The sequence below is a fragment of the Tribolium castaneum genome, chromosome 3 (genome assembly GCF_031307605.1).
Source record: "Tribolium castaneum strain GA2 chromosome 3, icTriCast1.1, whole genome shotgun sequence".
Lineage (NCBI taxonomy): Eukaryota > Metazoa > Arthropoda > Insecta > Coleoptera > Tenebrionidae > Tribolium > Tribolium castaneum.
The window spans coordinates 24,852,489-24,877,046 of NC_087396.1; the positions used below are offsets into that span (position 1 = coordinate 24,852,489).

General features: G+C 34.0%; 1 protein-coding gene and 1 long non-coding RNA gene across 3 annotated transcripts; both read right to left on the reverse strand.

The window, feature by feature from the left end:
• Positions 1-88: 88 nt before the first annotated feature.
• LOC135265569 (uncharacterized) lies at positions 89-24,521 on the reverse strand. 2 transcript variants are annotated; one of them, XM_064355292.1, is made up of 3 exons: positions 23,891-24,521; positions 22,832-23,712; positions 89-238 (listed from the first exon to the last, which is right to left on the reverse strand). In XM_064355292.1, exons 2-3 carry the CDS (start codon positions 23,675-23,677, stop codon positions 104-106), a joined length of 981 nt encoding a protein of 326 aa, XP_064211362.1. In that variant the 5' UTR covers positions 23,678-23,712; positions 23,891-24,521; the 3' UTR covers positions 89-103. The 2 variants fall into 2 exon arrangements, with proteins under 2 accessions (XP_064211362.1, XP_064211363.1); XM_064355293.1 differs by lacking the exon at positions 23,891-24,521 and having other exon boundaries at positions 22,832-23,804.
• On the reverse strand, positions 16,003-20,446 carry LOC135265570 (uncharacterized). The gene is made up of 2 exons (XR_010333280.1): positions 19,785-20,446; positions 16,003-19,737 (listed from the first exon to the last, which is right to left on the reverse strand). It is a non-coding gene; the product is annotated as an uncharacterized LOC135265570 (long non-coding RNA).
• Positions 24,522-24,558: the final 37 nt, after the last annotated feature.

A 24,558-nucleotide genomic window follows, 5' to 3' on the forward strand; every position in this document is an offset into this window, starting at 1 on the left:
TCACAAAAATTCACTTCAAGTAAAATATAAATACCTTGTTTTCCCATGCTTTAGGTGCAACAGTTTCCTCGACATTTTCAACGCTTACAGGCTAAAATACACTTCATAAAACAAAAAAGACTTGGTGGCAACATATACTCACTTCTGCTTTATTGCGTTTTGTAATTTTTTTTTCGGTTGTCTCGTTTTCACCTTCAGCTGGTTCAGCTGGTGGTTGTTCCCTCTTGGAAGTTTTAGGCTAAAATGTCATAAATATTTATTTCTCGATTATGATAGTAATAACTTGTTTTTATTTAGTTGTTGAGGTACATAATGTTTCTTCAGCTTTGTTTAACAGGTCTTACACTGTTGTTTTGGAACCCAAAATTGACCGAATTAGAAAAAAAATTACATAATCTGTGTCAAAAAATGCACTACTTGGACTAAGTTTACAAGGTTAAAATTTTTAGAGCAGATTTTTCTTAAATAAAGACGTAATTATTGTAAATAATCCTCCGAAGATGCATGAGCATAATAATATAAATTAATTAGTTTAAATTAAGCAGAAAAATACATATGATTAAAAAAAAACAAAAATATATTTGGTGAAAAATTTTGGCTTTATTATAACTATTTATAACTTAGTGGAATTTTTTCTAGCATGCAGTTTTTTTTGCATGATCTGGTGACTTCAGGAATGTCTTCGCTTATCAAATGATAGATCTGAAGTACGAAAACAAAACCCGTTTTTTAATTTCGTCCAACTACTTCAGATAGATGCTTTTTTAATACAGGGCTTTTGTTTTTAAAATAAATAATAAAATCGATATTTTGAATATTTAGGTAATATTTTGCAACAATTAAAAACTTCCGCCCGAAAAGAAAGGTTTTGCGTTTTAATCAAAATTTCTGCTCATTTTTTTTAGTTCTGTGTTAGTTATACTGTGTAACAACTAACAAATAAAGTGAAATGAAATGTCCACATTATTAGATATTTGTAACAAAAAAAAATATGATATGCATCCCTGAACTCGTGTGCACATTTTTTGCACAGTTAAGCCACTGGTTAAATTCGTTAAACCAAGGCTTTTGTCTAAATCCAACACAAAGGGGCTTTAGAAGCTGAATTATATTTCGTTTTGAAAAAGGGTATTGCAATGTCTGAATATGCGAAAATCTCGGCAAATATCTATTCACAACCGAAAATTTAAGCATATTTTGCCACATATTCTTCCATCTTCTGTAGGGTTAGATAAAGTAGGGTTACAAAACCACCGAAAAGCTTGAAGAAAATAGGAAACTATACTAAAAATTCCGAGAATATCAAAGGCAAAGAATGAGAATCCACAAATGTATTAAGAAATGATAAGTGCAGCCTTTATCACTGCTATTTACTATGGTAGCGCTCAGCTCCATTTGCGTGTGCGTCATCTGACATTTCTGTCACTACGTTTACATAGCAGGGGCATAGCGGCACAACCACTCTATTAAAGAAACGTTCCCAACCACCTTCCAAAGATATGTGTCCTAACTGGTTGTGGAAACACGTTTCTTCCACTATTATGACACCTTCACAAGTAAAACGATACCACATTTTTTTACTACTTTAATATTGAGAAATACTTATTAGATACTGTTTTTGAATTTGTATTGAATTCTATATATATTAGCTGCAGTGACCTTGAATGATAAGTAAAGAGGGAAGTTGTTGACCTTGCAAAAGTGGGGAGTAGCATGAATGACCTTGACCTTGAAAACATCAAGGTCCAACAATGCCTTGGCCTTGAAGTGGAGGGGAAGTGAGAGGGGTTGACCTTGAAAAAGTAAGAGAGAGAACGAGTAGCCTTGAAAGAAAGAGAGGGGAAATGGGCGGAGTCAAACTCAAGGTCAAGGTTGTGATGTGTTGTCCCCCCATTCGTTATCTACTTATTGACTATCAATTTTTCGGACTTATTTCTTTTCAATTAAGTGCTTCTAACATAGAATGACCGGCGAAATCCAAATCTGCAAGAATCAGATCGCTACGACTAACCGTTCAGAAGATATCGGCAAAAATAGAGAAAACTTTACAAATTGATTCAACTAAATTTTAATCATTGAGTATCAATTTTTCGAAATTATTTTTTTTCAATTAAGTGTTTCTAACATAGAATGACCGGCGGAATCCAAATCTGCAAGAATCAGATAGCTACGACTAACCGTTCAGAAGATATCGGCAAAAATAAAGAAAACTTTACAAATTGATTCAACTAAATTTTCATCATTGACTATCAATTTTTCGGACCTATTTCTTTTCAATTAAGTGTTTCTAACATAGAATGACCGGCGGAATCCAAATCTGCAAGAATCAGATCGCTACGACTAACCATTCAGAAGAAATCGGCAAAAATTGAGAAAACTTTACAAATTGATTCAACTAAATTTTCAACATTGACAAGCAATTTTTTGGAGTTATTTTTTTACGATTAAGTGTTTCTAACGTAGAATGACCGGCGGAATCCAAAACTGCAAGAATCTGAACGCTATGGCTAACCGTTCAGAAGATATCGGCAAAAATAGAGAAAACTTTACAAATTGATTCAACTAAATTTTCAACATTGACAAGCAATTTTTTGGAGTTATTTTCTTATGATTAAGTGTTTCTAACGTAGAATGACCGGCGGAATCCAGATCTGCAAGAATCAGATCGCTACGACTAACCGTTCAGAAGATATCGGCAAAAATAAAGAAAACTTTACAAATTGATTCAACTAAATTTTCATCATTGACTATCAATTTTTCGGACCTATTTCTTTTCAATTAAGTGTTTCTAACATAGAATGACCGGCGGAATCTAAATCTGCAAGAATCGGATCACTACGACTAACCGTTCAGAAGATATCGGGAAAAATATAGAAAACTTTACAAATTGATTCAACTAAATTTTCAACATTGACAAGCAATTTTTTGAAGTTATTTTTTTATGATTAAGTGTTTCTAACGTAGAATGACCGGCGGAATCCAAATCTGCAAAAATCTGAACGCTACGACTAACCGTTCAGAAGATATCGGCAAAAATATAGAAAACTTTACAAATTGATTCAACTAAATTTTCAACATTGACAAGCAATTTTTTGGAGTTATCTTCTTATGATTAAGTGTTTCTAACGTAGAATGACCGGCGGAATCCAAATCTGCAAAAATCTGAACGCTACGACTAACCGTTCAGAAGATATCGGGAAAAATAGAGAAAACTTTACAAATTTATTCAACTAAATTTTCATCATTGACAAGCAATTTTTTGGAGTTATTTTCTTATGGTTAAGTGTTTCTAACGTAGAATGACCGGCGGAATCCAAAACTGCAAGAATCTGAACGCTACGGCTAACCGTTCAGAAGATATCGGCAAAAATATAGAAAACTTTACAAATTGATTCAACTAAATTTTCAACATTGACAAGCAATTTTTTGGAGTTATCTTCTTATGATTAAGTGTTTCTAACGTAGAATGACCGGCGGAATCCAAAACTGCAAGAATCTGAACGCTACGGCTAACCGTTCAGAAGATATCGGCAAAAATAGAGAAAACTTTACAAATTGATTCAACTAAATTTTCATCATTGACAAGCAATTTTTTGAAGTTATTTTTTTATGATTAAGTGTTTCTAACGTAGAATGACCGGCGGAATCCAGATCTGCAAGAATCAGATCACTACGACTAACCGTTCAGAAGATATCGGGAAAAATAGAGAAAACTTTACAAATTTATTCAACTGAATTTTCATCATTGACAAGCAATTTTTTGGAGTTATTTTCTTATGATTAAGAGTTTCTAACGTAGAATGACCGGCGGAATCCAGATCTGCAAGAATCTGATCGCTACGACTAACCGTTCAGAAGATATCGGCAAAAATAGAGAAAACTTTACAAATTGATTCAACTAAATTTTCAACATTGACAAGCAATTTTTTGGAGTTATTTTCTTATGATTAAGTGTTTCTAACGTAGAATGACCGGCGGAATCCAAAACTGCAAGAATCTGAACGCTACGGCTAACCGTTCAGAAGATATCGGCAAAAATAGAGAAAACTTTACAAATTGATTCAACTAAATTTTCAACATTGACAAGCAATTTTTTGAAGTTATTTTTTTATGATTAAGTGTTTCTAACGTAGAATGACCGGCGGAATCCAAATCTGCAAAAATCTGAACGCTACGACTAACCGTTCAGAAGATATCGGCAAAAATATAGAAAACTTTACAAATTGATTCAACTAAATTTTCAACATTGACAAGCAATTTTTTGGAGTTATTTTCTTACGATTAAGTGTTTCTAACGTAGAATGACCGGCGGAATCCAAAACTGCAAGAATCTGAACGCTACGGCTAACCGTTCAGAAGATATCGGCAAAAATAGAGAAAACTTTACAAATTTATTCAACTAAATTTTCATCATTGACAAGCAATTTTTTGGAGTTATTTTCTTATGATTAAGTGTTTCTAACGTAGAATGACCGGCGGAATCCAGATCTGCAAGAATCTGAACGCTACGACTAACCGTTCAGAAGATATCGGCAAAAATATAGAAAACTTTACAAATTGATTCAACAAAGTTTTCATCATTGACAAGCAATTTTTTGGAGTTATTTTCTTATGATTAAGTGTTTCTAACGTAGAATGACCGGCGGAATCCAAATCTGCAAAAATCTGAACGCTACGACTAACCGTTCAGAAGATATCGGGAAAAATAAAGAAAACTTTACAAATTTATTCAACTAAATTTTCATCATTGACAAGCAATTTTTTGGAGTTATTTTCTTATGATTAAGTGTTTCTAACGTAGAATGACCGGCGGAATCCAGATCTGCAAGAATCTGATCGCTACGACTAACCGTTCAGAAGATATCGGCAAAAATAGAGAAAACTTTACAAATTTATTCAACTAAATTTTCATCATTGACAAGCAATTTTTTGGAGTTATTTTCTTATGATTAAGTGTTTCTAACGTAGAATGACCGGCGGAATCCAGATCTGCAAGAATCAGATCGCTACGACTAACCGTTCAGAAGATATCGGCAAAAATAGAGAAAACTTTACAAATTGATTCAACTAAATTTATTTTTAGGTCGCTGGGGCAAAGCCCCAGCCTCCGGGCTATCATCTGTAGGCGCCTTGCCTCATTTATAGTTACATTTACGGTTAATACCATTTATTAGAGTGTTAATAAAATTTAAAAAGTCTAGATCAAGGTCATTCAAAGCCGAATTTTTCGAAAACGGGGCATTTGCACAAACTTTCATGTTCATATCTTTGATCTAGAGGCTTTTTAAAGCAAAATGCAAAAAAAAAATTTTCAAAAATCCAGAAGTAGCTAAAGTAAAAATACTAAAAATAAACATACCCCACGGACGATTAAACTCGAAAATGTTGAACTCGAAATGTGGAATAGTGATTTTTATGGAGCTACAGCGCGTACAGGTCTTAGGGTACAGGCTGGGGCTTCGCCCCAGCGAACTAAAAATAAACATACCCCACGAACAATTAAACTCGAAACCGTGGAACTCGACACGTGGAATAGTGTATTTTATAGAGAAAGGGCGCCGTACAATTCGTGGCCGGAGGCTGGGGCTGCGCCCCAGCTAACTAAAAGGAAATATACACCACGGTGTTGTTGGTAAATTGCATGAAGGGAAATGCGGGAATGCATCCCCACTTCCGTCAATCAGAGCACAGTGACATAAATTCAAATTGCAAAATATGAAAAAATACACCTACTTTTTAATGAAAAAGGTATAATACGTCATTTAAATTCATTCTGGGAATACCCGAAGGTGTTATAATCATAACAAACACGCAGGTGCGATTCTTACCTGTTGAAGCTAAACAATAACAACCAATCAGAAATAAGCACACGCAACGCATGCACACCGTGGTGGCAAACGTTGTATCCCTTAAAATCAACAAAAATGGCGATTCAAGTGAAAAGTGAGTGAAAATAAAAATTATTTTTCTAATGTTATTTTCAATTTGCACAAGAAAATTCATAGTGTACGGTCATCAGGGCACTCAGAGGAATAGTTTGGCGTAAGTTTCAGCTTGAAAATCCAGAAGTAGTTAAAGTAAAAAATTACCAATGCTGCTTCAGACAAACCATAACATCAAATTTGGTGAGTTTTTTTGTGTTGCCAAGTCGATTTTTTTTCAAATTTGATAACCACGAGTTATTTTTTCTTTAAAATACTTACTAGGTGTTGCTTAATGTTGATTTGTGTTTTCATTAAAATCGTAGGAAGGGTTTGTTCGTTAAACGCAAAAAAATGTGCGTTCATTCTTTAAATTGATTCTAGTAGATTTTTTGAGTGATATCCTAAGTTTTACTGCTGACAAAAGCAAAAAACAAAAATTACTACCATTTCTTTAATGTTTAAAAAGTGCATATTTTTCAATTTTAAGTCAAATAGCAGTAAAATATGTCTGCTGAATTCATAAAACTACATGATCAGTGTAAAATTATTTAGAAGAAAATTAACTCTCAATAAAAGTAAGTAAATAAGTTTTAGCTAAGTGTAAATAATTTTTATAAAAACCGCTATAAGACATATTATTTATTCAGATAAAAAAAACTTCTAGACAGAACCTTTAAAAAACAACTTAGTTTTAAGATGATTCTATTATAAATTATAAGTCTGGTTAAATGTTTCCCGTCAGAAATTTTAACTGTGTTCAAAGCAGAGCTGGTTTAAGTTTTAATTTTAAAGGTAACTGTTTGATTTATACCGGGTGCTCAAAAACCGGCGCACCAACTCAATGGAGTGTGGTAAAGAGTTGCTCACATAAAAAGGTAAATATAGTAAAAAAAATCTTTGCATTAAAGTTATTGATAAATAACGAAATTTAAATAAATGATATGTGGCAACGTTGTCTAACAGTCGTGATCGCAAAAGAATTTGATCAACAATAAAAATAAATTATTTTTGAAACGGTTTCCTAGGAAATAATTTCCAGTGTTGGCACATCTACAAACTGTGATTTTTTTGATAAATTATAATTTTTTTAAATTAAAAAAACTGCTAAAGTCTGATGGGAAATTTAAAAATAGTTATTCATCGTTGTGTTGGGAAACGATTACTTAGTGTGAAACATAAAAACATTAAAAAATAATGAAAACTGAAAAAGTTAACAAAATAAGTTTGTAGCTCCAGATTTTTTTAAAATATGACTTTAGGAATTTTTTCAAGATTTTTCCTGTGATCTACACATGCTTCTCAACAACGTACCACTGAGTTGGTGCGCCAGTTATTGAGCACCCTGTATTTTGATTAAATAAACACTTAAGAAGTAATTATGGTTTTATTACCTCTATTGACCAAATAAAATTGTCCTGAAGTAAAAAGTTTTAAACATGACTACAAGGAAATTATAAGAATGTTATAAAACTTTTGTTAAACTATCTTAAGAATTTATGATTTTAATATTCCTTGATGAGAAGAATTGGCTGACAATACCTGTAGACAAGATTATTTTACAGCAACTTAACTACAAACTACCTTCATAAAACTTTTACAAAACCGTAGGTGGTTTTTAAACAGCATCCAAATTGTTACTTGGATGTGCCACAATATAAAAATTAAATATTAATCTTGTTTTTTAGAAAAACTGGAAGATACTGACCCCCTGATTCACTTAAAATTATTCTCAAGAGCAGATACAGGCTGTTTTCGAAATTAGCTACAATACTTTTTTTAAATGGAACACCCTATTTTTTGCATTTTTGGAACACTGATGTTTTACACGCTTTAAAAAAATATTTTATAAAAACTAGGAATCCTAGAAAAGTAGGATCTTCACCACTGAAAAGAAAGAAGTTCATAGTGAAAGGACATACAATTTAAAAAATGAAGCCATCTTTTACTAATTACTCAAAATATATTTAACCTTAAACATTAAATAAAATTTTCAGCTAATAATAACTTTAATGTTATTCTTATGGATATCTGAATTTAAATTAAAATAAAATAAAAGTTACTTAACAAGCAGAAATTATTACATTTGGTCATTATGTTCGTTAGTAGTATCACAAGAAAGTGGGAATAAATTGAAACATATTAGCCTAATGTTTCTTAAGAATTTTTTGTAGTCAAAATAGTTTGATATTTGTTTGATGCAAAAGTGCAACCAATCCTTTAGTTTTTCTCTTAATTGACAATCAATTTAAAAGATTCAAAAAATATTAGTCCGGAAGTTGTTTATAAATGTACATTATTACAAACTTTTCTGGACTGAAGTACAAGAAAATTTTGTTTACATGATTATCATTGTGAAGAGGTTGGAGGATGGCTATGTAAAAATTGTATTTTTTTTGTTAAATATTTTTTTTATATTTTTATTGTGGAAATATTATGATGTAGCATTTAATTTTTTGAGCCATGATACATCAGATACTACATGGATGCGTCTAAAAAAATTGGGGTTTTTATTTAAAAAAAATCGAAATAATAATATTGGGAATGGCTTACTTTTAAAAAATATCTGTTCGAGCATTTTATCCACAACAAAATAAATTATAGTTTTAATAGAATTATTCCATAGTTTTAGCGTCACTGTTTTTGTCTTCTATGATTTAGGTTTCTGTTACATTTTTCGAAAGTATTTTTTTTATAGTAATTGCGTAATTTCGCTGAAACAGACCAAAAGATCATAATATATATGAACGCAGATTTTTTTTCAAGAGAGCTCACCCATTTTTCAAAGTTTTGCCAAAAATTAAACTTTAACATTTAAAATGGTGAAAGTCTAAATTTTCTAGGATTATTAGTTTTTGTGAAATACATTTAAAAATAACGTGTTTTCGTCAAAAAAAATAAATTATTTTAAAAACTAAACAGAATCGACCAATGCAAGTTTAGATCAAAATTATTATTAAAGTTAAAAAATTATTAATGCAAATGCACCAAAATTTAGGGTTTCATTTAAAAAAAAACATAAGTTTATATTGTAGCTCATTTCGGAAACACTCTGTATATTTGGAAGTAATTTTTACTATTTATTTCTCAATTATTTAAGAGTCAAAAACGGAGTTTTCCAATCCCTGGGTCAGCCTATATGTTGCTTAATTTTGATGTTTTTTTTTATTAAAATTGTAATTTTTATACTTGTATGTTTTTGTTTATTGTTTATATCACCAAATAGGTATCAATTTTTAAATAATCTTTGAATAATAACTTAAATAACGCGTGTTTGTTATGATTATAACACCTTCGGGTATTCCCAGAATTCAGAATCGCTTCAGGGTACCGAAGCGATTGTTGAGAATTGGTGTACTACAAGTTGCATACTTTTTTTAGACCTGTTTTCAGTGACAGTTGTCAATCATCGGATAGGCATCCGACCTTCGCCTCGGGGTGTCTTGTCCCTTCTCATAAAATGCAAATAATGTAAACAAACTGAATTCCACTATCGCCCACGATAGTTTCTCTTATTTCAGAGATTCAAGCAACATACAGTGAAAAATACGTTTTTTATTTTGTTAAAAAAATTTGATACTAAAGAATAATAAAATACTAGCATAGTTTTGTAAAAAATAATACACCATTACACCATTTATTTATTGGGTTTTATGTTTTAATTAACCGAATTCTGTTCGCTATATTATGTGTCATGTGCATTTCTAATTGGATCACTTGCATTGAAAAAATATAAAATAAAAAAATTAATTGGTGAAACATTATTGTTCTTTCAGAAAACAGTTTAACTTTAAAAAAGTTACTAGGAATATCTCATTAAAATGATGAAAACTTCTTTAAACCCGCTTTTTCGTCTGATAATTTTATCCAGGTAATAAATTCTGAAAAATACATTGTTGTAAAAATTTATTGTAACTATACCCAGTAATAATTATAGTACAAATAACGTATCGAGAGATTGTAAGATCCAGTCTTAGGGATATAATTTGTTTACGTTACGCCTAGTAAAATAAATGATACTTTTATAATTATGTATTATTTTAGAATTTAGGAATTATTTCTCGTTTTTTTATTAAATTTATACAATTTTTCTATAACTAGCTTGCGAAGATATAGCTGCGTTACTCTTACGTTATATAAATTTTGTGTATGTTAAGTGAAGGGGGCGCTGCTGTTGAAATTGGCGGGAAATGATGACGCGTGAGGCGCGTACGGGCAACGCCTAGTTAGTTGGAAGGACACTGTGGCAGTGTCAATGTCGTTGTTGAATCTAATTTGCTAATAAATTAGTTTTTGGGTGAATTCCGAGTTTCATTTACAGAGCAGCGGTGGGATATTGCTCAAATAATCGTTTCCGATAGAGAGTGGTGAATTGTGGTGATTTTGTGAGGAATTTGTGGGTCGCCAAGGCAAGGGCCAAAAATTGAAGTTTTGGGAATCTGTACCGTTTCATTCGTAACAAAATTGTGTTTTACGACTTGAAATCGAACAAATCAATCGGGTGCTAGCCGAATTTATCTGGTTTTTCTGATTTCTGACGAGTTCTAGGAGTTACGCAACCACACGCTGTCAATTTTCATTTGGGTGTGGCTCAAAAGGCGCGAAAAGTTTTCTGGTGAGATTTTCGCAATGGGGCGTCACAGGTACCGAGGAAATGTGGACTCGGACGACTCGGACTCAAGTGACGATGAGCCACGGCCGAAAAGGTCCGCGCCTGGGGTCTCCACTACAGTAAATTCACCCCCAGTTTCGGCCGAGTCCGCTAGAATCGCGAGACTTGAGCAACTTGTGGAAAACTTGAATCGACGTTTGCTAAACCGCAATTTTGAGCACACATCAGGACAAGTTGGCATTAAAAGTGACCTGATTCCTGAATTCGCTCCAGGAAACCCCAATTTTAGTACCACTAAGTGGTTGCATAAAATTGACCAGTTGGCTCTCGTGAACGGTTGGGACGAACGTACAACGATTTACGGCATGATAGATAAGTCGACTCAAGGGGTTGGCCAAGGAGTGGTACGACAATCTCGATCCCTCAGCATACGACCGGAGTTGGGATGAATGGAAACGTTTGTTACAAGCCACCTTCCCCGATCACCACGATTATGCTTCCACACTTCGTAAGCTAGTGAATAGGGTGAAGGAAGATGGTGAAACCTGGGCACAATATTATTTTGGGAAATTAAATCTGTTGCAGGCTTGTGACATAACAGGAACGAATGCAGTCTCCTGTCTTATTGATGGAATCACTGACGTGACTCTCAGAAATGGGGCTAGAGCAGGGCGTTACGTTACACCCGAAAGCTTGTACGCTGAGTATTTGTCGACTCTGAGATCCGAAGGTGACAAGCGGGATACGCTCGCAAAGCAGGCGCCTCGGGAAAGGAGGAGGTTCCTTCCAAGTCGAGTCGAAACACAAAAACTGTATTCGTCAGTTCGGTGTTACAATTGTCGTAATCGAGGACATGTTGCGACAAAGTGCCCGAAACCAAGAATTGAGTGCAAGAAATGTGGTCGCATTGGACATGTGGATGCTGAGTGCCGACGTGGTAACGTAGTAAAAGAAAACATGTCTAAGCAGGCACTAACGACAAGTGTAGCTGACGCAAGTAATAATAAGAATTATTACATAGACATTAAGGTCAATGGTAAGCCGACGCGAGCTTACATTGACTCAGGAGCTGAACCGGTCCTTGTCAAGCAAAGTGTTGCTAGAGAATTGGGACTGATGTGGCAGCCAAGTTTACATTTGATTCGTGGTTATGGCCAGGGAATCACCAAAGTGCATGGGGAAGTCGAAGTAGAGCTAGAAGTGGATCTTGTCAAGGCAAACGTAAAAGCTTTGATCGTCGAAGACAGTGCACAACGTGTGCCTGTCATAGTGGGACAGACCTTCCTGAATGCGGGTGCTAATACGATTATAGCAAATGAGGAAGCTGTGAGAGTAGTTGACGGAAACAACGAATCGATCCAAGCATTTCTAGGCCAACTTCCGACGCGAAAAGTTGCACTTTGGGCGGAAGAGGAAACAGTGATCCCTCCTCAATCCATTGGTTGCATACGAATCAAGGCAAAAGACGATGGGTGGAAAGGAGCTTATTACGTTGAATGGTGTCAACGTCCGAGACCAGGGTTCGAACACGTTGTTCATCGGTGTGTCACATGTGATGGAGGCCTAGTGACCGTTCGCAATCTATCGCACCAAGATCTGGTCTATCGAAAGGCGCAAATCGTTGCGAGAGCTGAGCCTTGCGAGCAGGAAAGGACAGCTACGACGGTGAGTGTGTTTTCTGTGGGGAAGGTTGAGGTAAAGAGTTTTCAACGGTGGGAACTTCTTACACAAGTCAATAAGAATCTAGACCCGGCTCAGTTCGAGCAATTGTTACAACTCGTTAACGAATTTCGAGATTGTTTTGCACGAAATGTAGCGGAAATAGGTGCCACAACTGCGGCAGAAATGAAGCTAACTTTGACTGATGATAAACCTGTAATTTATCGTCCTTATCGGTTATCGCATCACGAAAGAAGAATTGTTCGAGATATAGTAAATGACTTGTTAGGTAGCGGAGTCATACGAGAATCAGACTCGCCATATTCGAGTCCCATACTGTTGGTGCGGAAGAAAGATGGGCAATACCGTATGTGTGTTGACTATCGGCAATTAAATTCGAAAACAATCAAAGATCGCTTTCCGTTACCACGAGTAGACGAACATTTGGATAAACTAAACGGTGCAAAGTTTTTCACCACACTAGATCTCGCGAGTGGGTACTTTCAGATCCCAATGGCCACCGAATCGATTCCAAAGACAGCATTTGTTACGCCTGATGGGCATTGCGAGTTTGTCCGCATGCCTTTTGGTCTAGCCAACGCTCCGGCCGTGTTTCAGCGAGCTATGAATAAGGTGTTGGGTCCATTACAGTTTCAGACCGCTTTTTGTTACATAGATGATCTTCTGATACCTTCCAAAGACTTTGAAACAGGTCTTAACAATTTACAAACGGTGTTTCAATTGCTTCGACAGTTCGGATTGACTCTAAAGCTGAGTAAATATTGCTTCTTTGGAAGTCAAATAGAGTATTTAGGGCATGAGATCAGTGCGGAAGGCATTAAGCCAGGCGAGACAAAAATCAAAGCGGTGACAGCTTTTCCCAAACCAACAGACGTACACAAACTTAGGCAATTCTTAGGTTTGTGTGGGTACTTTCGAAAAATGGCAGTGCATTTGTTTTGGAAGAAGTACAAGAACGGGCTTTTCAGACTTTAAAAGACATTTTGACGAGCAGACCAGTTCTTGCAATTTACGACGCGGAAGCTGAAACGGAGTTACACACTGACGCTTCTAAAGTTGGAATTGGTGGCATTCTGTTGCAACGACAAGGTGATGGATCTTTGCGTCCAGTTATGTTTTTCAGCCGACAGACGACCAAAGAGGAACAAAGGTACCACTCGTACGAGCTAGAAACGCTAGCGGTGACTGTAATGCTTTACGAACAACCCTTACCAAGAGAGATTTGATTCCACGAATTGGGAGATGGTGGTTGTTGACTTCTGAGTTCGACTTTACTGTAGAATACAGACCTGGCAGTAAAATGAATCACGTTGACGCTTTGAGTAGAAATCCGGTATTAGATCCTTCGGAGCCTTCAGTGGAAGTCTTGCATATTAATGTTAACGATGATGATTGGATTTTAGCTGTTCAAATGAAGGATGCGAGATGCGCATTGTTGAAGGAAATATTGGAAAAATCACCGACGAACGCTGAAGAGCGTGCCATTCACAAAGAGTATAAACTAAAAGATGGTCGAGTATTCAAACAGACTGAGTCAGGATTAAAATGGGTCGTACCAAAAGCGGTAAGACGCCAGATTTTATTAGCACACCACGATGGAATTGGCCATTTATCGAATGAGAAAACTTTGGCATCTGTGTCGAAATCTTATTGGTTTCCTTCAATGCGGAGGTATGTTCATAAATATATTTCTAGCTGCTTGGAGTGTCTCTACAATAAGGAAGCCGGAGGAAAACAGCCAGGATTTTTGAATCCCATACCTAAGAATTCGCAACCATTTGACACATTGCACATGGATCATTTGGGACCATTTGTAAAGAGCAAATCACATAATTCTTATCTTTTAGCTATTATCGATGCATTTACTAAATTTGTCTTTCTCAGGGCCGTGCCTAATACTAAGGTGGGCCCTGTTTTATCATTTTTAGCTTCTCTTACAGGAATGTTTGGTGTACCTAAACGTATAATAGCCGATCGTGGGGCTTGTTTTTCTAGCAAAAAGTTTAAGACACATTGTACCGATTTAAACGTTAAATTAGTACTAACCGCGACTGCTACACCACGGGCTAACGGCCAGGTGGAGCGATTGAATCGTACGATTTTATCTCAGCTTGCTGCTAGCTCGAGAGAAGAAGAGAAATGGGATGACTTTGTGAGTAGAATTAGTTGGGGTGTTAATTCTACGCCGAATTCGACTACGGGCAAAAGTCCATACGAATTGTTGTTGGGGTATACACCTCGACATGCTAATGACTCAATCCTCACCAACGTGGTGACAGAGGGTGTTCATGATGGTGATTTGCCACGGACACGAGCAGACGTTGCTCAGCGTGTCGAAAAGGAACAGCAGAAGCAAAAAGAGCGTTATGACAAGCGACGCTGTGCCCCAAAGAGATTTAATGCAGGTGATCTCGTGTTGGTACGCACCACGCGAGCTTCAAACGAGGGCAAAAGTCGGAAGCTGTTACCTAAATATTCGGGACCGTACCGAATTCAGAAAGTGCTCGACTACGATAGGTACGTCGTGACAGACATGCCGGGGGCGACGCGTTCCCAAAAACGATATGAGGGTGTTCACTCAGTGGACAAATTGAGACATTACGTTGTCGCCACGACGAGTGGAGACGAAACAATAGGCGATGTCAGTGACGAATGACTGAGTTCGCTGTGAAGCTGAGTGAAGTTCAACGTGAACTCACGATTTTGGGCCCAAATGTTGTTTTTAAGCGCTTTACGTTGAAACTCATGAGTTAATGATTTGTTGTTGTTGTTATTGTTCTTGTTCTTGTTATTGTTCTTCTACTTATTCTTGAGGTTACTGATCTTGTTGGTGTTGGTGTTCTTATTGTTGTTGTTGTTGGTGTTCTTATTGTTGTTGTTCTTAATTAATTCTCAACGTGAGAAACACGATTATGATTATTTTCAGATTCATTCTCAACGTGAGAAACACGATTATGATTATTTTCAGATTCATTCTCAACGTGAGAAAAACGATTATGATTATTTTCAGGTTGTTTATAAATAGTTCTTAAGTGGGACTCGGGCTGTAGATGTATACTACGGCTCGGATACATGGTATTGGTTAATTACTTGTTTTAGAAACACCGGTGGTTCCCCGAGGACGTGGAACACGGAAGCGTGGCCGACTGTTAAGTGAAGGGGGCGCTGCTGTTGAAATTGGCGGGAAATGATGACGCGTGAGGCGCGTACGGGCAACGCCTAGTTAGTTGGAAGGACACTGTGGCAGTGTCAATGTCGTTGTTGAATCTAATTTGCTAATAAATTAGTTTTTGGGTGAATTCCGAGTTTCATTTACATGTATTTCTTTAAAATATAAGTAAACATTGCTAAAGATCGGGTACCTGAAACTGAAATTACATGTAAACAAAAATGTTTATTAAAAAGTTTAGAAAGTTTTTCATAAGCTCATGAGTCATAAGACTTGTATTTAGTGGAGGGTTTAGGGTGGTGGTTGGTACTTATATATAATCAAAACATATAGTTCTACAACTTCTTTACTCTTTGAGTCTTTGCAGAGTGCTGGTCACTTTCTTGCCCAACAGTGTTTTGTAATAAGTGGTAATTTTTAAACAGTGGTATTTGTAGTTTTTAATTTGTTACTTTGCAGAATATCAATTTTATCTATTTCTTTTTATTTAATTATTTGTTGCGACTGCTGGTTGGTAAGTGTATTTCCTAATTTCTTATTATATCACTTGTAAATAGTTGAAATCTTTGTATATTTAAAATTATGGGTAATAATAGTAAACTAAGTTTTTCAAAAAAAAAGAAAAAGTCGAAAACAAATAATGCGTAATTTTTGGAAAAAACAACGAAAGGGTTCTAAAACGGAATGAACAATAAAAGTAAAAAAAACTTCCTCAGTGGGTTGACACCTTGTCGTGGTGAGGGAGCTCAGTAGTTCTATCACAAAACCTGTGCAGAACGAAGCTAAGTACAACCAAAGTTTTAATCATCTTTTTTATATTTTTTTTAAAACAGGAATAATTTTATTGTTAAAAGTATTCAAAAAAATAGCGAGCGTGATTACTCGTATTTCAAAATCTCATAAGATACGTTGATAGCAGTGTCTACAAAAAAAACGTAATGCAAATCTATAGGTACCTAATTATTTTGTTAAAAAATGTTAATTCCGAAATCATGTGCTTTCATTTTATACCACTATTAGAGAAATCGCTAAAATTCCTATTTGTGCCGATACATTTCTCTGTCTTGAACAAATGCAATAAAATTATTATCTTGTGGGTCACCCCAATGGTGGTTACCTCCAGCGGTGCGTCCTAAACCCGTCATAAATCTTCTTCCAGCTAGCTACGCATTCGAAGAAGGATGCATTAAAAGTTGCCTACTTACAATTTAATTTTTGCATTATATCTAACAATTAAGAACAGTTAACAAAAATCTAAAATATCTCAGGTCTGTATTTTTAAATTTCCTATAAAATGTTTTTTTTAAATTCTCAATACAATGCACCGTTATCAAAAATTCGTATCAACTTCATAAACAGACATTTTATTTAATAAAAAAATATCTAGGCATTTATTTCAATCAAAAATGACTCTTCGACTTACATTTACTTATAAAGAAACACTGCAAATGTCAAGAAACTCTTCAAGTCTAAATTTGCGGCTAAAAACAGTTTACACGTAAAACGTATGCGCCAGCTCCCAGAGGGTCTAGAGCCTTAAGGCTAGGTTAAACGTATTCGTCTTATGGCGTTTTCAATGTAAAAGAATTGTGGCTGTAATTAAGTTATTTGAAAAGATATCAACATCGTTTCAAAACTCAATGTATCTTAGAAATGATATTTACAAAATGGCCATTAGAAAATTTTAAAAAATCTAGTGCTCAATAAATTATGGCTATTTAAATAAACACGATTTCGAAATAATACACGTATTAAGACACCAAGACTTCAAAATGAAAAAACTCTCCGGCCAAGCGATAGAGATTGTTATTTTAAACACCTTGGTATTTTTAATTTTTTTCTGTTATTAAAAATAAGCTTAATATTGCGAAAATTTTAATTCATTGGAAGCACAAAATTCCTTGGGCGATGATTTATAGCAGTTGACTAGACAAATCCGCAGAAAGATTTACAATGGGACCGGAGGGTCTAGGTCTGAGTAACAGACCCAAAAGTAGGTACCTGCTAAAAATGATTAGATTTGTCACATCTCACTTTCTTGTTAGTCTTATTCATCGAAACAATAATGACTTTTGTTTCCGTTGAAAAAGGAATTTGGTCGAGATTAAGAACCAACCCAGAGAAAGTTAAACCATGTAACCAGAAAAGGGATTATCCGCTTAATAATAATTTAAGGGTTTCACGTTATTTATAATTGGTATTATAATAGGTAACTTGTTTATCTAATAATTTCTTTATCTAAGGCTGGTATTTAGAAAGCACTTTATTTGTGAACACACACCAGGCTAATTTTCTATTACCCAGAAATTGTTAACGTAAATTGAATTGGTTTTGGTTTTTCTTTTTCAAAAATCAAAAGTCACTTCTAGAAGCACCTAACAAAACCCTAACTAACTTTAGGCTTTGTTTACTAACTTTAATTTAAAACAGTAAATTCGTATTGCGTGACTATTTCCTAAACTATAACGCTTTGGAGCTATTGTGTTCTGTACAAATTAATGTAAAAATTGATAATAATGATAATAATTATAGAATTAAAAAAATTCGCACGACTTTGTTTCGTCAAAAAATGACACCTACAATAGCGAGCAAAAAATTTTGGACACATTTGTCATTTCATTGTCAAAAAGGTTAGAGTAGTATTGCCCACGATTATGTCAGTAAAATGTCAAAAGTGCTCGCCAGTGTACACTGTTATTCTTAATAAAAACCTAATTTACACTTTGTTTTTTTTAAATATAACAAATAATATGCTGAAAAGGAATGTTTTAGTTTTCAAAGGACTCAGTTGTGTGCATGCTATATATATTATGATTATGACAGTATAGCAACATTAATGACGTAATTGGTTTTTGAATTATAACGTAATTTTTTATTTTTGTAAATAACAACTGACATTTCTGCTTGTTGTTGTTGACAGTACACTTTTTAGTAATTAAAAAATAAAATTAAAATTAAGTAAAAAAAGATGAATGGCAATTGCATAATTGAGTTCTTTGACCTAAAGATTTTTTTGTTAATTGTCTACTCTACCAGTGACCATAGGTATTTAAGAGTGTTATTCGTTATTATATGTTATTCGTTTTTATAAAATTTACATTCTTGGGAAAGTATAGTTATTGCTATTCAAAAGAGAAAACACCAACCCCCTACATTGTAATGTAATCTCCCTAAAGTGGTAGGAGGAAGCATCTGCTAATATAAGAAGTGCAAAACTATGGTAATTTTTAATTACTGTTTAACAGTTCGCTGTGCTATTGTGTGGAGTTTGTGCTTAGTGACATTTTATAAAATGGCTAGATCCAAAGGCAATGGAAGATAGAAATATAGAAATTTCTGTTAGTTAAAAAAGTATTTAGATTTTTTTTTGAAAATATATGAATCTTTTTTTACGCATGTTTCATTGCATAACACCTACGTTCCTAACTACAGTCAAATCTTTTAATTCGACTATATGTTAATCGAATCTTAAATTAAAATTATATTTATTAAACTAATTGAGTAATCCGAAAAATTGACAATCCAGAGAACGCCTTGAATTAGTTTCTTTTTATCGTGATTTACCAGTATTTTAGAACGTTTTTTCTTTTTCATTAAATAAACACTTCAAATTTAAAATAAAACTGTTCAAATTGGGAACATCTTCTTTGGGCATACAAATATCAAGTAAGACCAATGTAGGTAATGTTGTAAATCACAAATACATTCTTTGTTGTGACATCAGCTTAACCACAGAATTTGAAGCACCCTAAGCCGGTCGGGCCGACAGTTTTATGATCGACACCCCGAGAGCGAGTTCAAGATTCCTTTTAACCTAGCCTTTTAAGGGCGCCACTCAGTTATCGATAACGAAGCTCCCAACTGAGAAGGAGATAAGAAAACTATTGAATAATCAATTAAAATTCCGTATATTAAAAGTTACTCTTGTGACCTGATGGTTAAATCAACTACTGACACGAATCTTTACGTTAGAATTGGCCAATTCGCTCGCTCACATTAATTGAAATTATAAGTTATAAAAAATTACTAATAGTTGCATAAAAATTGAAATTTAAAAAGGAAAATTTGAAAATTGAAATAATTTTTTTTTTAAGAAAGGAAATTCGAATAATATATTATAACGAAAAGATTGAAAATCGCGAAGAACTGATATCTGGGACTTATCTGCGTCCAGTCCTTGGCCGTTTACGAGGTTCCCGAAGGTCACACCATTTGATGAAGGGAGTCCTCCTCTAATCGACTGTAGGGGAACCCTTCGGATACGAAATAACAGAAACTTTGAGGACCTCGGATTTTCCTCTGATCGGTTACGACATTGGCGTGTCGGACTTTAGGATGATACTGGGGTTGAGGGCCTAAAATGGGGTATTAGGGATCGGAAAAACTAAAGTTATGAATCTACTTTGGTGGTGTGCGCCCTCAAAAGTTGCTTGATCGTTCTAAGTGTTGGATTTTTAACAAATAAATAACTAATTTAAGGTCACAGGTAATTGTTGCAGATGTTCTTAACTGGACCTCTCAACACCTACTGACCGTTCGACCTCTACCCCTCCCCAAATATTTCGCGCATGATTTTATTAAGAATTTAAGTTTTTTTTTATAAACGTTACAATGTATTGCTTTATTGGTTTCCGGAACGATTTAACGTAACCTAACACCAAACAAATCAGCGATTAAATTTATCTAAGGCTAAATCGTTCCAGAAACCGTTATGTTATTTCCAGGTGTTTTTTAATCTATTAAATTTTGTCTTTGATCTCATGAGAGGCTATTACGTTGTAGAAATGCATTGAATGCATTTTTCATCTACTTTTTATTAAATTTGTCCTTGATTTTGTCATATTACCACAATACTAATAATAATAAAGTTATAAACCAATTCTTATGATAACGGTCTGATCAGTGATCACGGTTAAATCAATAGTGTTATGTTATGAATGGTACTACATCTTTTCCAATTGTAGTTGAGAATGATTAATTCTGAAAGATTAATTTCCGATAATTTCAGTATTTTAGAAGGTATTAATTGTAGTTCAGAAGATGGTTTCTGATATTCAAATACTACTTTCTTTGTTCTGAAAGAAATTGGAAAAAGTATAAAACAAAAAATTAGTTTAGCTTAAAAGTAAAAAGTATGAGCTTTAGCCTTTTAACATTTTTTTAGAGATCTGCAGCCGAGAAGTTAGAAGCATAAGAAACTCTATTGTTTTTGTAAATTGACTGATAATGTTCACAAAAAAAAAAATAGTTTTTTTGAACTATTTGAAGTGAATATTCGAAATTTGAAAGCAATTTTTTTCATCAAAAATTATAAACAAAGTGATTCTTTCTAACTACACTCTTTTCAACTTCAAATAACGTCAATTGAAGTTCAGATTAGTTACTTTGGTTTGGGAAAACATTTTTTTTTATTCGGAAGTTACAAATTGTATTTCAGAGTACAAGAATAAGTTGTAATTAATATTTTACTCTTTTCAGCTGTTGAAAAAAATGTTGAAGTTGTTAAATATTTTTTAATTAAAATTAGGTAATAAATAAAAGCAGTGGTAATCAAGTATATAGCTTTTGTTTTCTGTAGTATTTTGTTATTTTAAATTTCAATCCCAATTTACGTATGAAAAGTCTATTTTTAAATTACAATTAACATCTTCCAAAAAAGAACTTACGATTCTGAATTACCTTTACACAGTTGAAATTAAAGCTTTATTTTTAATAAAAAAATACGTGGAAACACTGAAAAAAATACCGTAAGACCGTAACATTTTCATAATAAAACATTTTTGCAACATTACCTATTTCAAAGCATTTAAAGAAAAAACTGTGTTGAATATAATTTTGGACAGTGTCTTTTTTATTAGATAAAACAATTTATTCTTTTTGATTTATAATTGGAATATTTTCACGAGATTTGAATGTTGGGTTTTCTCAAAAAACAAAATTCAACTATTTAGGACCGAAATCCAAACATTTTGTTTGTTATTTTCCTTTAACAATAATTTAATAACAATTTAAGAGTAGATTTTTACTGTATTTTCATATTTGGTGTTAAATACTTCATTTATTTTTTGAAAAAAATATTTTTTTAACAGACTGAACATGGAATAAGGACTGAGTTTTTAAGAAAAATAATAAATAAAATATTCTTTTACAATTGGATTAAATATTTGTAACCAATTTTAACAGGTTTTTTGTTGGTAACATTTTAAGCCTTCTTTTTAATACCTGAATCCTAGATTATTACCACTATTTTAAAATATGTTTTCTATAGCAACGTGTTTTTAAATTAAAATTATTAAAATATTCCAACAAAAAAAATTGAAAAAACTTAACGACAGTCCACGAACTTTAAGCTTGTGTCTTCGCTATCGTATTTTTTAATAACAAAATTAAATGAAAAGATTTTTTTTCCATTTTCGTTTTAAAAGACACGGATTTTTTTTCATATTTCTATGTATTGTTACAGCTAAAGCCCTCAGAAAGTTACGATATTTTTTCATACGTTCTCAGCATACTTAAAACTTAAATGTCTTGTCCAAAAAATATTTAAAAAAAATATTACTAACCCCATAAAAAATTAAGTTTATTCCTTATAACTTATTAAAGTTGTTACGGGCAATGAACTGGGTGTAAATAAATTTACCACTTTAGCTGACGTTTCGGTTTTTATTAAACCTTTTTCAAAGCTTATTCCTTATGTAGCTCACAATGAACCCTAAAAATTAATTGACTAACGAATTAAGTTAACATTTAATTGACCAAAAGTCAAATTAATCGCAAATTAAAATTAATTGTGAGCTATACAACGAATAAGCTTATTTTTAGGTCTTTTTTGCACAAAAAAACGTTTCTTTAAGAATATTAATAGAAATTATAAAAAACCTATTTTTTCAGTAATAATTATAAAAACATAGAAAAAAAATTTAGTAGCAAACGCTCAGTAGTGAGTTCTGTGTGATTATTTTTTAACTACAGTAAAAATATACTTTTAGCAGACTCGGCCTGTAGTTCACCCTAAAACAAAAAAACAATTTTGATCTATGATCAGACCTTTAATATGAAAGGGCTTCTAATAAGTCAACTTTGTTTAATCTACAAATGTGTTCTATGTAATATAAGATACTTGTGTGTATTAATGTTAATTACTGCATCTGTTTAAATAATCATTTCCATGTATTATAATCGGTATTACTCTTAAGCATAAGATTAGGGAAATATCGACGAGACTTTGCGTGTACTATTCTTAATCACAAAGGCTAACTAATGAATAGAAAATGGTTTTGTAAAGAATTGTGTGCCTGTTTTGTTTTGCTTGCAAAAAATCACTGTGACTTCTGACGTTTTTCTAGTATTACAATTTTGTATTTTGTTTAAATAAAAATGTAGCAAAAGTGTTAGAAATATAATATAAAAATAGTTAGTTATTTATAATAAGCTTTATAGATCATTTACCTTTCTTGAAAGCGCGGCTTTGTATTCCACGTAGGACTTCAAAATCTGATCAAACTGCTTGCAGGCCACTTGTTTGTACTTCTCCCTCATCTTTTGCAAGTGTTTAATCTCGCTCTCACATTCAAGTTGTTGCTCCTTTATATCCTTTAGCAGCTCCTTGTAGGCTTTCAACGAGTTGCTTCTCTCCATAAATACGTCAATTCTGGAAGTCTCGCACGCAAGTTTCGTTCTTAGTTCGCCCACTTGGGCCCTTATTTGACATTCTTTTATTTTTTCATCACACACTTTTGGTAATTTTTCCAGTCGTAGTTTAGCAATATCTTCCAAAATCTTCTCTTTAGTTAATTCATTTTCTAAATACTTTTGCTGTTGCTCCTCCAGTTTTTTCTTCAACACCACCAACGTGTTATCTTCAGGCCTGACACTGAAATCACAACCGTCACGACCATCCACTGAGTTCACATTCTGCGAAGTTGCTTTCAAAAACTCGTCACAAACTTTCTTGTATTTGTGCTCCAAAATGAGCCCTATTTCTTTTCTGAGAGTGCGACCTTCGTTAAAGCTTAACTCACTGTTTCCTGAAGATCGTAATCCTAGTAACTGTGTGTATTCATTGTCTAACACATCAACTTGCTGGCAACTTTGCTCATGTAAAATATTTTCCACTTTGGTTGCAAGTTCAGGGTTCAAGGCACCAGCAGTGGATATAAAATCGGCCACAGCTTGGTATAGTATTTGGAGATGGGTGTACCTGTCGCGTTGTAATTTGAGGAGGTGCCGCAAGTTGTTCAGTTCTTGAATTTGGGGGCTGTTACAATCGCTGGGGGTCGTTTCTGAGTCGGACATTATTTACCGTAATACGTCCAACCATGCCAATTTCACTGAAATAACACAATTGTGAAGAATTACAATAAATGTCAATCTGTCAAAGACAAGTAGAGGAGGAGAGGGTAATGTTGCCAACTGTGCAAAAAATCAACATTCCCCACGTTTAAAGAAGAAAAAAGTAAATTAAATTTTCGAAGTCTCGATCAAGCAGTCAAAGTTTTAAACCTTTACCTGTTCAGATTAGCGACAACCCTTTGCGACTTGTACTTGTGCTAGTTGTGCGCTCCACCTTGCGTGAAAAAGCGTTTTTCTCAAAACGAACCAAACCATTTTCAAAGTGAGGTCCAGGCCAAAACTCCCTCACAAAACTGTGCCTACAAAGCGCACTTTTGATGCCATCGGGGATCGGACGAAAATCCGAAAACCAAAAAGAGTTCCGCTCATCAGAATTCCGCCTCCGGCGGAATTGACCTCACCGATACCAGCGACGCCCAAGCCAACCACATCGGAACCGGAAATGGTGAACTCCAAAAGTAGAAAGGGGGACCCATTTAAAAATTAATTAGTGAATTAATGACATATTAATTGATAATTAATGACAATTAAATTGATAACGACCGATTAATTTAATTGAAATTTGATATCAAACTTTCTCTTTTAATTGACCTTCGATAATTAATTAATGACGAATTAATTGGATCATCAACTTTTTCTGGCGCCCTCTGGTGTTCAAACATTTTAGCGGGAAATTTAAATGTGACAGATCTCGGCGCCCTCTGGTGTTTAAGTTTTTCAGCGGGAAATTTAAATGTGACAGATCTCTGCGCCATCTAGTGTTCAATTTCGAAATCACTTTTTTTTTAGCGGTAAATTTGAATGTGTCGCTAAGCGGGGAATTA

Coding starts and splice junctions, on each gene's coding strand:
- LOC135265569 (XM_064355292.1), bottom strand. CDS start 23,677: ATGTCCGACTCAGAAACGACCCCCAGCGATTGTAACAGCCCCCAAATT. Junction 239..22,831: donor AAGCCGCGCTTTCAAGAAAG/GTAAATGATCTA, acceptor ATGACATTTTAG/CCTAAAACTTCCAAGAGGGA.